General features: G+C 37.7%; 2 protein-coding genes across 4 annotated transcripts in view; both read right to left on the bottom strand.

The window, feature by feature from the left end:
• SNX24 (sorting nexin 24) overlaps positions 1–76 on the bottom strand; it is a gene marked incomplete at its 5' end in the record, with an annotated part of 93,785 nt that extends 93,709 nt beyond the window's left edge. The window contains one exon of the mRNA XM_080362598.1: positions 17–76. Within this exon, the coding sequence (XP_080218724.1) occupies positions 17–76 (60 nt within the window). The remainder of the gene's footprint in view (positions 1–16) is intronic.
• An 8,665-nt stretch (positions 77–8,741) lies between these two features.
• SNX2 (sorting nexin 2) overlaps positions 8,742–15,040 on the bottom strand; it is a 34,610-nt gene continuing 28,311 nt past the window's right edge. Inside the window, exons 11-15 of one of the 3 annotated variants that reach the window (XM_080362971.1) lie at positions 13,877–14,082; positions 12,919–13,062; positions 10,142–10,222; positions 9,963–10,034; positions 8,742–9,168 (exon numbers count right to left, since the gene is read on the bottom strand). In XM_080362971.1, the coding sequence (XP_080219097.1) occupies positions 9,118–9,168; positions 9,963–10,034; positions 10,142–10,222; positions 12,919–13,062; positions 13,877–14,082 (554 nt within the window). In that variant the 3' untranslated portion in view covers positions 8,742–9,117. The remainder of the gene's footprint in view (positions 9,169–9,962; positions 10,035–10,141; positions 10,223–12,918; positions 13,063–13,876; positions 14,083–15,040) is intronic. The other 2 variants (XM_080362972.1, XM_080362973.1) reach the window with 2 other exon arrangements.

The following is a 15,040-nucleotide window of genomic DNA, read 5'->3' as shown; positions in this document are numbered from 1 at the left end:
CCCTGCCGCCCCTCACCGTGTAGCCCCGCTCCAGCTCGCTCTCCTCGTAGCGGAAGGAGGGGATGTACACCTCCATGGCGGCGCGGCCGGGCCGGGGGCACCGGCTCCCCCTCAGGCCCGCGTGCTCCCGCCCAGCGGTGCCGCCGCAGCCATCTGCACGCGGCACGTGACGCCGCGCACGTGACGCGGGGCGGGGCGCACGGCCCGGCCGTTGAGCTTCGGCCGCTGCGGCGCGTCCGTTGGGCCCCCGGCCGGGCCAGCCCACTGGAGACGCAGCGGAGAGATGGCGGCGAGGCCGCCGCCCCGCCGGGCCCCGCCGCCTTTCCCCGGGGTGGGTACGGGGCTGCCCGGCGGCCGGCAGGGAGGCTGCGCTGGCGTCACGGCTCTGGGCTAGATGTGCCCGGCTCGGGGAGCGGCGTGAGGAGAGCGCAGGTTTCTCTGAAAACAACGTGTTTTCAAAAACGATTGAGAGCACCTACTTTAATATGCCAGGGCAGCAGTGTTGCTCTGGACCCGAGAAAAACGGGGAGGAAAAGAGTTAACTTCCAATGGGGTGAATTTGTCTAGCCCGGAATTGACACCACGGCTCAAACCACTTCCTATGCCCGCCTGGTCAACAAACTCCCGATAGCTGTACAAATATAGCGCCTTTTGTAATGCCTCTTTTGAACTGATACATGAAATAAAGGGGGGAAAAATCAGCGCTGAGGAAAGTGGCCTATATTGTGGCTGTTCCTTGGAAGGTGCCTCTTCATTACTTCACCATCTACAGCTGCGTTTAGTGGGCAGTGCTGTTGCACAGGGTAACACACTTCGCATGAACTTGCTAACCTTAAGCTTCAGACCTTCTGGAAGCACTGCAAAATGACAAGAAACTGCAGCTGTATTAGATGGCTGTAACTTGAAACTCACCGTGTAAGGTTTTATAAATGCTGGAGAGTCTCAAAGGCTGAATGATAATAAGACGGGCAACTTCACCATCTCTCACTGATCTTTTAAAGAGTAGCTACCCTGTACATTCATGCATATGCAGGGTTTGATTTCACATAAGCAGAGTCAAATGCAAAAACATACCTCAAAAATGGACACAAACCAAATGATTACTTTTATTTGACAACTGTGGTTATGCTATCTCAGTGTTTCTAAATTTATTTTCATCCTGCTCTAAGCAAAGGCCTGTGACGTGAAGAGTTCAGTACAAAATAGAAGGCTTTTGACTAAAAACAAGGGCACTAAAGCAAACTAACACTAGTTCATTTTGCTAAACTAAAGCAAAGTAACAACCATACATAATAAAAAAAATACCTGAAATCAAAGCAAAATAGTCTTCGGTCATTCCCCTGTGCACAGTGCTGGTCCTGTGTCAGTGTCCTCAAGTGCCAATGACCAGCAGAACAGTACCAGCACTGCTCTGTGGTCATGGTGACCAGGGTGAACAAGTTTCGAGTCCCTGTGTGCTCTCGCTGTAGGGACCAAGTCTTGAGAAGAGCGTGATAATTCAAAGGTGTGAATAAGGATTTTGATTTTTACCCAAAACATATCTGATAAATATGTTACAAACATCCCCGGGAAAGGCAGCCCATCACTCTGGTAAATGTGAGAATGCTAGAGCATAATTATGATGCCCTAGTTTCTGTTAAGACTTCAGTCTCTAAGCTTAGTTTCCATTCTTCCCCTAATACGAAATGGATGGACAAGTCTTATTACACCATTTATGCTGTAATGCATTTATACTGATGAGAAGCAAGTAGAAGAGTTTTGTAGGGGCACTATTTGTGGTTGTTTGCAATCTAATAACCAATAATTGCAAAAAGCTAGTTTTCTTCCTAGCATCATATAACTTATTAACAAAGGAAGGTTTGAGACATTAATCTGGCTTCAAATTCAATAGTACATAATGGAACTTTTGACTGTGCATCAGCCAAGAGGAACAAGGAAGATTACATGGTGAGCTGAATTCAAATACATCAATATGTTTTGGAATGTTAAATACTTAATTTGCACAATATATCATCATTAGTTTGCTAATCTTTAAAGTTACATCTAAAGAAAAAATAGGATTTCTCCACATGGCTGACTGACCAAGGATTGTCTTTATGTCTCATACACTGAGGAGCAAAAATTTAAGAAACATTAATTCATAAAATGCTATCACCATGCATGAAAAACCATCCAAAATTCTTGATTTTGAAACCTAATGGCACAAATGATACAATGATTCCCATAAACAACAAAGCAAAGAGAATGTATTTTAAATGTGGCTTGATTTGAAGTGTTGCATTAAAATCATGTTAGTATCTTAAAGGCAAAACTGTAAAAGAGTTGAGCTTTACTGGTAACAATTACATTATTTGCCTTCAAGTTCATCTCTTGAATAGGCCCCAGAAGATCCTCTAGGAACTGTGGGTGTTGGTCTTCATATATCGGGGTTTATTCTTAAATTAACTTGATCCAGAATGTAAAAGGTATGAATAAATATACTCCAGTTTTAACTGTTACCTGACATTAGACTCCAGCTTAACGTTCCATGATCACAGAAACTACAAATCATCACTGTTTCAAATCAGGACCAATCAGTGAAGCATGCCACACCTAAAAACAGTTAAATCAGATTGCAGCATTTTCACAATCAAGCTTTCAGACTATCTAAAAATGCAATATAATTTTGAAAACAAAACCAAAACCCCTCTTTACTGGCCACTTCTGGTTTTGTTTTTTTCCAAAGTTGACTCTGTGCAATTCCTCCTATGGGGGGATTCAGTATTCATCATGCTAGAGTGATTCACGGGAGAGGAAAAGGAACAAATACAAGCAGCTCTGAAAGGTCAGTTTCCACTAAGTAATTCTCATGATTCAAGGACTTCCTGAATGGCTAGTTTCCAGAATAGAAGTAGGTAAAGAAAATGCATATAAAAATTCTAATCAAAGTGATAAGTAAAGTACACACCAAAACAAGAGGCCAGATTAAAAAAAAGATAGTCCTTAATAATATCACAAACTCAGTTTGCTCATTTTTTGGTTGCAACCAGACAGACTGGTTTTAAGTAAACTTCTACCTCACTGTACTTGTACAGATACTGGTCTCATAAAAGTAGCAAAATTCAACATATTTGATAAAATTTTACAACATTTTCTTTTTAATGGGTCCATGTGTTCCTCCTCTATAGATGTAGCTACATTTTTTTCAAAGTAGTGTAGTTGTTTGTAAAACATCACGAAGCACTTTCATCAGCCAGTGAGTATAAAAAACACCACTTGGACAGGCAGAATCACCACTTCAGAAAGGTCAGTCAGTTTTCTACGGAAGTTCACAGACAGTACTTCTCCTAACAGCTATAATATTTTGAGCTGGTGAGGAGGTAATTTTCTGAACACCTGGAGTCTGTGCACATATGTGTTAGTGCACGAGGGGGTGGGTCAGGGTGGAAAAGTCAATGTGTTAGTACAATGTAAGATAACTGCAGATTTTCGTGCAGTGCTTCTCTACCCCTGTGTCGTGGTTTAAGCTGAGTTAGCAATATAACCACGATAGCCGCTTGTTCACTTCCCACCCCCCCACCCAAATAGGGGAGAGAATCGGCAGGGAAGGGAGGAACTTGGGTTGAGATAAACACAGTTTAATAAAATAACAAAATACTAATACACTACTAGTAAAAATATATATAAAATAGAATAGAAAATAAAAGATACTCAATGCAATTCCTCACAAACTCCATCCACACTGAACAGCGAGTCCCAGGAAACAGCATGTGGTCCCAAACAGCTGATCACATAGAGAGAAAAAAAAGGAAAAAGGCAGAAAGGCCCAGAGATCTCTGCAAAATGGCGAAAGACCGAACTAAATGTCCTAAACAGAACTCACCCAAACAGGTCTCCAAGAGCGAAGAGAAGAAGTGAGAGACTGGAAAATCCCAGTTCTCATTTAATATGAAGCATGATGCTAATGGATGGAATACTGTAGTCTGGATGTCAGTCAAGGTCTGCCTCATCCGTGCCCTCCTTCCTCGCTGCCTCACACCTGTGGGCAGAGCGATCAGAGTGTCCTTGGCTCATAGACCACAGCAATTAAAACATTAACTCTGTGCTGGGGTGTTATCTCTTGTTCTCAAACTAAGTCCAAATAATTACTGTGCTAGCTATGAAAAAGAAAGGTTTCTAGCTGCATGAAGAAAATTAACTCATTTTCAGTCAAATCAGCACACCCTGGAAGTTCCACATCAGATGTGAGGCTAAGATAAAGTATTTCTTCTCTCATGACTTGTGCTACCTTCCTTCCTTGTGCTCCTCTTATCTTGATCTCTCTAAACAACAGATACATGGTTTATCTGAAGTCTTTTCTTGCTGTTTCATTTTCATTGCATATTTCTTTTAGTTTTCATACAAATATCCTGCAAGAAGGATTCTGGCTAAGCTGCTTTGCATACTCTTCTGAAATCCTCTTTCTTCACGACATATTGTCTTAATGACAGAAAACAGGTTTTGGTTATTTTATATCCCTTCTCTATGCTAGTAATTTTCCCACTGATCTGGAGGAAAAAAAAGCCCAACAAAATGGTAGTGGTTTAGCAGTGAAGTCAAGAGTTATTTGTTATTTTACTTTTTAGCAAGCTTAGCTATGGAAGACAAGAATTTCTAAAAAAAGGAAGAATCCCCTTAGCAGATAACAAGTAAGATTTTTAACAACTTGAAACTTCAGCTCTTTATAGGTTTTAATATTGAATTTTTTTTCTTATATGGTTGTAATAGACTCATATTTTGCCAGAGATTTGAAGTATTACACAGCTTGTTCTACTCTGAAGTGGGAGGACTGAAAAAAAGTGTAAGGTTTGAGGGGTTTTTTTTGTTTGTTTGTTTTTGTTTGTTTGTTTGTGGTTTTGTTGGGTTTTTGTTTGTTTGTTTGTTTTGTTTTTTGTTTGTTTGGGGTTTTTTTTGTGTTTTTGTTTTAAGACAATCATTTCACCATACACATAATTTTAGTGGATGTTGGCTGTTCAGTTAAATGCACAGGATATACTAGCCAGCAGCTCATATCCACCAGAATTTGAAAGAAACTGACATATTTGGGGCATGAACTCCTGAGACACAGAAACACGAACTGCCATATTAGGCTTTCAGTGGGAATAATTGATAGGGAAGCAGAATATGCCATTTTAAAAGGGACAGTGACTAAAGAATCAGAGACATTGTAGACTGAACGTCCTTTTAAGAAAAAGGTAAAAATATCTTCAGTTTGAGCCACATTACATTATATACTTTTAATTCAAAAAGCACCATGGATGTGATAGATACAAGAATGGGGATGATTAAAAATTGTTGTAAACACCTACAGTGTTTATTTTAACCTAAAAAGTAAACTAGACTTCAGTAGCACCTTGTCTTTTATACAACATTCAAAATGTACCTGGCCATTTTGCAAATACTCATCTTCTTCATGCTAGTGATTCTTCAGTGGTTCACTGGCTTGGAGTTTCAGGGAAACAACACAAATTTTAGTACAAGTTCCTCTAGGAAACTCCACAGAGAAAATAGTTCAACAACACCTCCACTTGGTTTGAGAAATATCTGCTAATACAAATGTTAATCATACTAGAAAAGACAACAAGCAAACCTTCTATCTTCATAATGCAGGGGAACATAAACAAAATAAATAAGATTCTTGAAACAACAAGAGTTTTACGATAGGCAAATATGACAGCTGATCTGGGTCTTCTGTTCAAATTAACCTTGTGATCATAGAATGGTTTGAGTTGGAAGGGACTTTCAAAGATCATGTAGTTCCAACCCCACTGCAATGTACAGGGACACCTTCCTCTAGACCAGGTTGCTCAAAGCCCTGATCAGCCTGGCCTTGAACACTTCCAGGGATGGGGCATCTATGATTTCTCTGGACAACCCGTTCCCATGCCTCACCACCCTGATGGTAAAGAATTTCTTCCTTTTATCTAATCTAAATCTACACTCTTTCATTTTAAAGCCGTTACCCCTTGTCCTGTCACCACATGCCGTTGAAAAAGTCCCTCTCCAGCTTTACTATAGGTCTCCTTTAGGTACTGAAATGCCACAATAAGTTCTCCATGGAGCCTTCCCTTCTCCAGGCTGAACAACCCCAACTCTCTCAGCCTTTCTTCATAGCAGAGGTGCTCCAGCCCTCTGATCATCCTCGTGGCCTCCTCTGGACTCGCTCCAACAGGTCTGTGTCCTTCTCATGTTGGGGGCTCCAGAGCTGGACACTACTCCAAGTAGGGTCTCACAAGAGCTGAGTAGAGGAAGAATTGCCTCTGTTAACCTGCTGGACATGGTTCTTTTGATGCAGCCCAGGTGTGGTGGTTTAACCTGAGCTAGCAATATAACCATGACAACTGCTTGCTCGCTCCTCCACACCTCCCACCCCACAATAGAATCAAAAGGAAAGGGAGAAACTCATGTATTGAGATAAACACAATATAATAAAATAAAAAAAATAACACTAATATACTGCTACTAATATATATAAAATGTAAACAGAATATGAAATAAAAGGAACTCAATGCAATTCCTCATGAATTCCGTCTGCACCGAGCAGCCAGTCCCAGGAAGCACCACCTTGGTCCCAAACAGCTGATCCCAGAGAGAGAAGAGAGGAAAAGGCAGAAAGACCCAGAGGCCTCTGCAAAATTGCAGGATGGCAAAAGGCCAAACTAAAGAAAGTCCCAATCAGAACTCTCCCGTACAGGACTCCATCCTGGCTCTGACACAGCCAGTAATAATCTGAAAGATACCAACTCTCCTTAAATATAAAGCATGATGCTAATGGCATGGAACATTCTTACTGATCAGTCTGGATGTCAGTCAAGCTCTGCTCCATCCATGCCCCGCTTCCCAGCTACCTCGCACCTGCAGGCTGAGCGCTCTGAAAGACCTTGGTTCTCAAACGACAACAATTAAAAGCTTTAACTCTGTCCCAGGGTATCTTCTTGTTCCCAAACTACATCCAAATGACCATGCTAGCTATGAAAAACAAAGGTTTCTAGCTGCATGAAGGAAAACTAACTCATTTTCAGCCAAACCAGCACACCAGGGTACAACTTTTTCGTATTAGCAACAGTCTGTGACACTGAACTCCAGAAATGTTATTATCCTTTTGTTCTCCAACAGGCTTCTGGTTTTAAGAAAACCTACAGAACTCATTCTCCTTTTCAGTTGTCCAGTATAGACACAGTCACATTAATCCCTGCTTGGAGACTAATGTGAAAGTTTTTTTAATTCTTTTATCGGAGAATAAATCTGATCTATAATTCAACTGAATTCTAATCCTGATAGCTGCAAAATTAAAAAAAAAAATATATCAGGAGCTAAGAATGTTGCATAAACCACTTAAAGAAAAAGAATCATGACAGTAATCTATTTTGAGCTCTGTATATCCAAATGGAGTATTTAATTCTGCAACTACCCAGTTTCATTCTCACTGGAACAAATTTGAAGTTTAATGTTGAGCTGTTGGTCAATTTTCATTAGCACTGAGCAAGCCAAAGTCAAATATATGATAACACTTAGTAGAGTGTTATGCCTGTATCAATTTCTTTATTGTAAACCTGGTGTATACTTGAGCTTTTCAAAAAGCAGTTACAAGCTAAATTACTTAACAAACACTGATGCACAAGGTAACAGGCTTAAGGTTTTAGCATTTCACTATTTAAAAAGATACTTGATAAAGGCTTGATTATTTTTTTTAATTAACAGTTTCTGTACGTAGTTTCCTTGAAAATTCCTAGAAATATTGAGTCAATGCAGCTCTGTACAGGAACAATAGGAGACACTAATCTGGAAGGTTTACACTAATTTTGTTGCACAAATCAGACTGTATGATTTTACAGCTGAATTTAGGTTTCCATTCTGTTGAGAAACAGTATTGAGTGCTTCTTTATGCTTGACCACAAAGAATACAAATTCATGGGCTTATCCTGCAGTTTTATGATTAGCTGAAAGCAGCAGCTTCTCTTGTATTTTGTATGATTAGCATTTTTCTAAAATTTGTTCATACCCTCTGTTAATATTAATACATGCCATTGACAAACCCAGGATGTTACTAAAATGACAGGGCAGCACATCCCATGTTAATATTGTGTATTTCAGAAAAATGTTTAGCTGCTCTGATTTCTTACAGAATTCAAATGTATTTTCTACTCAAGAAAATCCAAGTAGAATGCTAGCCCTTACAAGTAACACACACTCAGCTCAATTACCTACTTTTCTTCCCCTCAATTACCAGAATTATTGCAAGATTTTCTTCCTTTTTTGTATCCTGAGACCACTAAAGACAATAAAATTTATCAGTCCAGTAGGATATCAGTATTTGACCATGCAGGTGATCTTAAGCCTTCAGAAGCTTTATAAACCAAAATCTCTTCCAAGTGTTTTATGCCTGGCTGTTGCCCAAACATCAGTCTTTTTGACTCTATCAGTATTAATGCATTACAGTTTACCAAGGCAGTGATAACTTCAGGTGAAAAGAATACCTGTAACAAAGCTATTCATAATTAAAAAACAGAACAGTTTACCACAAACACTGGTTTGTCAGTCTTTAATACCATCCTCAGCGTTCTTTGGTAAATGTTGTTTCTAGTTTTGATATTATCTGAGTTTGTTCTAAATGCTGCTTCTGAGAACACAAAAAATATCTACAGACACAAAACCAGAGTGTTTAATGTTTCACAAGGTACATCCCTTTATTATTGTAATCACAAAAACATGATTTTGTACAGGAATGTTTAAGTGAACATTAATCGATGCAATTAGATTTGTTTCATAAAGATCAGGTAAACATACTACAGAACATTGTATTGTAAAGAACAAAAATATCAGTTTTCTGGCCTTGCAATGCACATTTTAGTGCAAGTATTAAGACACAATAGTGTTCAATTCAGCAATGTATTGCAGAACATCATGCCACAGTCCACTTCAAAGAGGGTCAGGACATGCAGCTTGTTAATAAAATGCTGTAGTATATAAAAAAAGCCACGTGTTAATTCATAAAATATATAGTGGTTTATTTGGATGATTTAAAGTGATTTCACTGTGGAATTTAGTTTTATCCAGGACAAACATCCAGAGTGTCTTGCCATTTGGAATATTCTTCTTTTAGGCTATGGCTTTGGCTTCAGGTAGGAATGCCTCCCAGTATTTTATTAGCTTGAAGAGAAAGGAAAAACACTCATTATTAAGTACTAAATGTTGGAAAACACAGATGCCTTGCTCCTCTTGCGGTAAACTTGTCTCCATCAGACGAAGTAACAACGTAAGTGCTTCATATTATCCATTCACATTATTACATAATGCAAGAAAAAATACAAGTAATATATATACAAATCTGCTCATAGCAACATAGTTGCTACCACACCTTGAACAAAATGCTGTAGAATACAGTTATACAGAATTAGTTTACAAGCTCAGTTTGCTATTCTTACCTCTAAGGGTACTGCTTTTGTTTTAATTAAACTGAGGGTTATATTCCCAGAATGAACAAAGGAAAGACTCCAGACACTCTTTTGTGAACCATGTCTACTTCTGAGTCACTGGAAACTTGTTTTACTGCTTTACAATATTCAGTTATATTTTATACTTTTTAAAAAGAGCAATAAACATTTAAGTATTCAAGTCTTTTCAGTAAGTCTAAGTAGACATTGACTACAATTTATTCCAATCTATAAGTGAAAGTATTACTTCAGTTTCAGAAGAAGACAAGACCTTCCACTTGCCCGTATCCCTAAGGGAGCTTCTACTTTGTCTCCCTCAATTAGAGCTGTGCAAGGGAGCATAGCAATAACTGGGAAACTGCAATCACTGTGTTATTTCTCAATACAGTACAGACTATAAGTAGTTATTTATGTTTTAGAAACTGTTATATGTAAAGTTTGTCTTTTTTAACTAACCTAATAAGAAATGTTTTAAATATTAACTTGTACAAAACTTAAAATTTATCTTACCTGCTGTTGTGTTTGCACTAACGACTCTAAGTACTTGATAATAACAGTTTTAAAGTCTTTCACTCGTTCCTTCTGTTAATAAATAAATTATGGCATATTAACCTCTTAACCACTTTTACTTGGAATGTCAATATTATCTAAAGTAATACTGTCATTTACTTGGACAAAATTATACGTGCCTCAAATCTTCCCACTTCCTTGCGAATGGTTTTGGAGATCTGTTCAAAATCTTTTTCCCCTTGCTGAACTTTTGTCTCCCACTGGCAAAGGAAAGACACGTAGAGATAAGACTTTGTGTTGTCCATTCAGTCTATCAGTATATGAACTTCTTTTAGTATATAAGTGATAGTCACTCAAGAGTTGAAAACAACCTGTTTGGTTTTTTTGGCATACTTAAGGGCAAGTCTTACAATAACAATTTAAAAAGTAACAATCTGTATAATAGGATGTCATCAGATCATATAAAACAATGCTATCTCTAGATGAAATGTAAAAACATCTTAGTAGTGCTTTTAAGGAACACTTGAATAACATTTTAAAAATATTCTTTAGAAAAGGATCTCAAAAGCTTTGCCTGCTATTCCATTTACAAACACTGCTATAAAAGGGATCTAAACCTGTGAGCTTTCTGTGACTACCTGTCCAGTCAAGTGTGGAAGAGTCTCAAAAGTTAGGTTCCTGTACTTTCATAATCCCAGAACAGAAGATTAAATTTTCATCTCTGCCTATGGTTACGTATATGATTATCTCTAACATATTTCTGTTGCAGATGACAAGCTACTGAGGATGTGTTTATTGGCTTTCCAGTAAGATGGCATGTTGCTTAAGCAAGCCAAAGCACATGCTCTGTTGTTCAGTGGGAACTGTTTCCATGGAAAGTAGGAGTAGAAAAGTTATTGCAGGTAAGAGGAGCACAAAAGGAAAATTCAGAAGAAGTGATGTTACCTGTGGGGTTTTGCCATATTGGGAGTGTGACATTTATCTAACAACACATGACAGTAGTTTATGTTCCTCCTTAGTTTATGGGGAACAACATCCAGCTATACAACAAGAGATCCCCATCATCTACATTACCTTATAACTGCTTTTACACACCTACTGTTAAATTTCAGCTGGCTGTGCAGATACACTGTGAAAAAATACTATCAGCCTCACTCTTTAGGTGCATGCAGGCTAACAGATCTTTAAAATGCAACTGTATCTGGTCATCTCAACGTATTAACTTAGTCATGGGAGCCAATAAATCCAGTAATGTTGCATCTTCCTTAGAAAAAGGTGGCAGGGAAGCAACATACTTCAATATAGCCTATTCCTGTCAGCAATCCAGTGGTGTTATTTGTTCACAAAACAATTTTGTGGTCCAGTGTCAAGTTACTATTGTGATCAGGGATGAGTATCACCTATGTTCCAAGAAATATCTACATATTTATATTTTTAGTTTATATTTATCCAGAATCCCCTTATTACATTTTCATATATACATTATGAAGCTATGCAGTAAGTCATAATAGGATGTCCTTCAAGGAAGAACGGCCTGAATAATTTTTTAATAACTGAAACAATAAAAAACTCATCCAAGGACAAGGCAGATTAAGACTGTGTATGGCTTCCTACCACAGCAAACAGAGGTGCCTGAAACTTCAGTGAAAACCTCTACAGGCCTAACAGATCCAACATCCCAGTTTCATCATACCCAAATGCCAGGTCCTCTACAAATTATCACTAGATAATAGTCTGCTATCTTACAGTTTCTGACAAGGAGAAATGTCTCCTTTTTCAATAAGGTATTTCTTAGGACTGTTCTTTGGCCTTTTATCTGCAAAAAGCCATGGAGTTATGGATGAAGCTCAAGCTGTGTAGACTTCTACTTTGCAATTTCTCTGCCAGAAGGACTACTATTACAGAATTCAGCAACTCTGAACATATTTCAATGGCAGCAATAACTTTCAGTCAACACATTTAAATTTTGGTTTTACTAACAACCTTCTCTAATCATCCAATAAAATAGGAAAAATAAATCCTTCAGGAACAAAATAATTAATTAGTTTAATATTGGGATTGATAAAGGATCACTGACTATTTCCTACTACTTCCCATACTCGGGGAGTATTATGGACGAGGAGTTCCAACTCACTTGCGTTGTGGATGGATGGGTGACATCAAGAGAGGTAACCAACAAGAATGTGGTCACACAAGAATGACAGTAAGTTTTCCCAGTAAACAAAGGCCTTTTTTTAAGAAAAAGCCAAGTTAATGAGTTACTTCAACACCATATGGAAAATATATTGAAACACTGAAAGAACAAAGCAGCATATGGTTAGTGACCAATGAGGAAGCCAAAGTAACTGCGAAAGAAAGCCTGAAATCTGGAATGATGTTCTCCCATTATTGAATGGGACAATACTGATGCATAATTATAATGCATTAATGTTAAATAATTAAGTTGTCCTACCTCTTCAATTTCCTTAGTGAAGCATGATAGAAAAAGTGTATAAATTATGACACTTCAACATGTTATATTTATTTTTACTGAAAGTACACCATATATACATACATATATATATATGGGTAGATACGCTGCATAAGTAAGCAAGACAAGAAAAGCATTCTTCATTAGTCGTCTTGCCTGGATTTTAGCTTGAGAAGCCAAGAGATGCTCCTCTGACTACCCAAGTGATCTGTTAACAGTTAAAAGCATTATATAACTTGTCCATGTTCCCCTCCTCCCATCTCCCAGACTCTGCAGAGACAGTATTAACTGCCTTACAGACCTTACAATAAGTAAAACTGTGCACATTTAATATTTTAAATAAATTCCTTTTAACAATTTCAGTAAATATGGAAAACAGCAAATGAGCGATTTGTAAATAAAAATGATATAAAGTAGTGCATTAATGCAGAATGAATGAGTTAATGCAGAAAGTGTGACCTGCAAAATAATGTTTGATAACATTACCTCTTTTATCTCATCTTTAGCTTGCTGCAATTTATCAGGTTTGTTGGCAAGTTGGAGCTTTGCTTCAGCTTCACGTTTTTTTTGTAAAGTCACCTGAGCATCTTGCCATTTCTGCCAGCATTTCATTCGATGATCAAACACACCCTGTAAGGACAGACAAATGTGCGGAACAACTTGAATTGTTAGAGATAATCTAAATTCCTAGTTCGAAAAGGTAATTCTGGATAAAACCTCACTGTATCTACCATGTCTTCTTGCATTTCATTTGACAGCATGCATGCACAGCTCACTACCTCCCACAAATAACACAGTACTCAAGAAGGCTTTTCAGAGCAGATACCTTAGTGTCCCTAAACATTTAATGTTCCTCGTTCCATCAGAAGTGAAACAACCACTGAACTGAAACAACCACTACAAAATGCTTATTATGCAAACACTTCTCTAAATGCTGATTCTATGGAACTTTTAATGCATATACGTAATACATTTTTGTTAGCAATGGATTCAGGTGGCAGAATTAAAGTATACATATATAAAATATATATTTGTTTCTTATTTACAGAAACTATTTTCTATCTACCAAGTACAGCCAAATTATGTTATTGAAAATTTATGAGCATACTGTAAAAATAAGTAATCTGAAAGAAACAAGTACAGTATGCTTAGACACAGTAACATATGGCATCACCAAATATTGTGCACAATCATTACTGCTCAAAGTACATGATGTTCACCATTTACATTTTGTCTAAATCTTATTAATCCACTCCCACTTTCATCATTGGAATAACTGATCATGGATGGGCTCATTTTATTCAGCTAGCATTTCAGGAAAAAAAATTAGTCTTAATTGTTTCACAGCATGTACAAATGCACACATTCATTTACACTAAGTCTACAAGTTGAGGAACATGACTTTAAACACAAAAATCATTGTTTGTTTTCTTATAGTACTCACTTTTACTGCAGCAATGAGACGAATGTAATCACCAAGCAGTTCTGAGAACACATAGAAATCAGCAAAAGCTTGTTCTTGATGCAACTGATCTATCTTCTCCTCAACCTCTGCAAGCTGAGACAACGCTCTAGATAGAGCAGTGTGGTCCTCAGAATTGCCTAACATGGCAGCACTTTTAGCAAAGGCAGCTGTGTTGGCTGAAAGCTCTGAAATACAAGAGTAATGTTCAGTACAATGTAGTTAATTTGCTTTATTACTCTGCAGCATAGATCAATAGAACAGAGACCTCTGCCCTATTTCAAACCTAACTTCACCAACTGAAAAATATGAGCTGTATTTCCTAAAGCTCATGATAAAATACACAAGGAGGTCACAATGAAACCATATGCAGGAGAAAAACTACTGCACAAAAAACTGTCCATCAGTAAATGTTTTGGCAAAAGACATGCAAAAAAACTGTCACTTTGGTATTATGCAACTGCCTAGTTCAGAGAAAAAGCAACCTGACAAAGCCAAGTCACTCACAGACCAAATTCAAAACAATTTTAACAGGTCTATAGCACCGTTGTTCCATATAGTACAGAGTAGAAAAAAACCCAACTGTTTCAAAAAAACATGTCCCCCATGAGTGGAATTTAGTTCTGTTGTACTTTTTTATTGACTAAAGTACATTTAATTGTGCATTCTGACATGCCTTTAAAGAAAAAAACAACACATACTAGCATGGCTGGCATCTATGAAGGTAAAATTTTGAGCTCGTTTATGAACAAATACTAAGGAAATTTTCTCATAAAATCCCATGTAAATCATACTGTACAAAGTTAAGTTCTATGAAGGACCTTTGACTAAATGTTTAATCCAAATTACTTCAAGATTAAAAATGCAGGTTTGTTTGCAACTATGCTGCTTCTGCAGAATCATTAGAACACCAGAAATGTTTGTAGAAACAAAATGTCTTCAGATGTTTAAAAGCATTACTATTTGAACACGACTTAAAACAAAAACAAAACCCACTTCTTCAAATCTATAAGCTGGTGTCAAATGAACAGAAAACACACACATTTTCCATTACTTATTAAAATACTCTTTGGTCTTGAAGACATCTGGCCAAATATTTTTTTTTTTACTACAGAGAGTAATTCCTGACAGTTATGAGAAAGCAAC

This window comes from Nesoenas mayeri, assembly GCF_963082525.1.
Source record: "Nesoenas mayeri genome assembly, chromosome: Z".
Lineage (NCBI taxonomy): Eukaryota > Metazoa > Chordata > Aves > Columbiformes > Columbidae > Nesoenas > Nesoenas mayeri.
The sequence above is the reverse complement of the archived record's forward strand: the minus strand, read 5'-3'. Positions and strand labels throughout refer to the sequence as shown.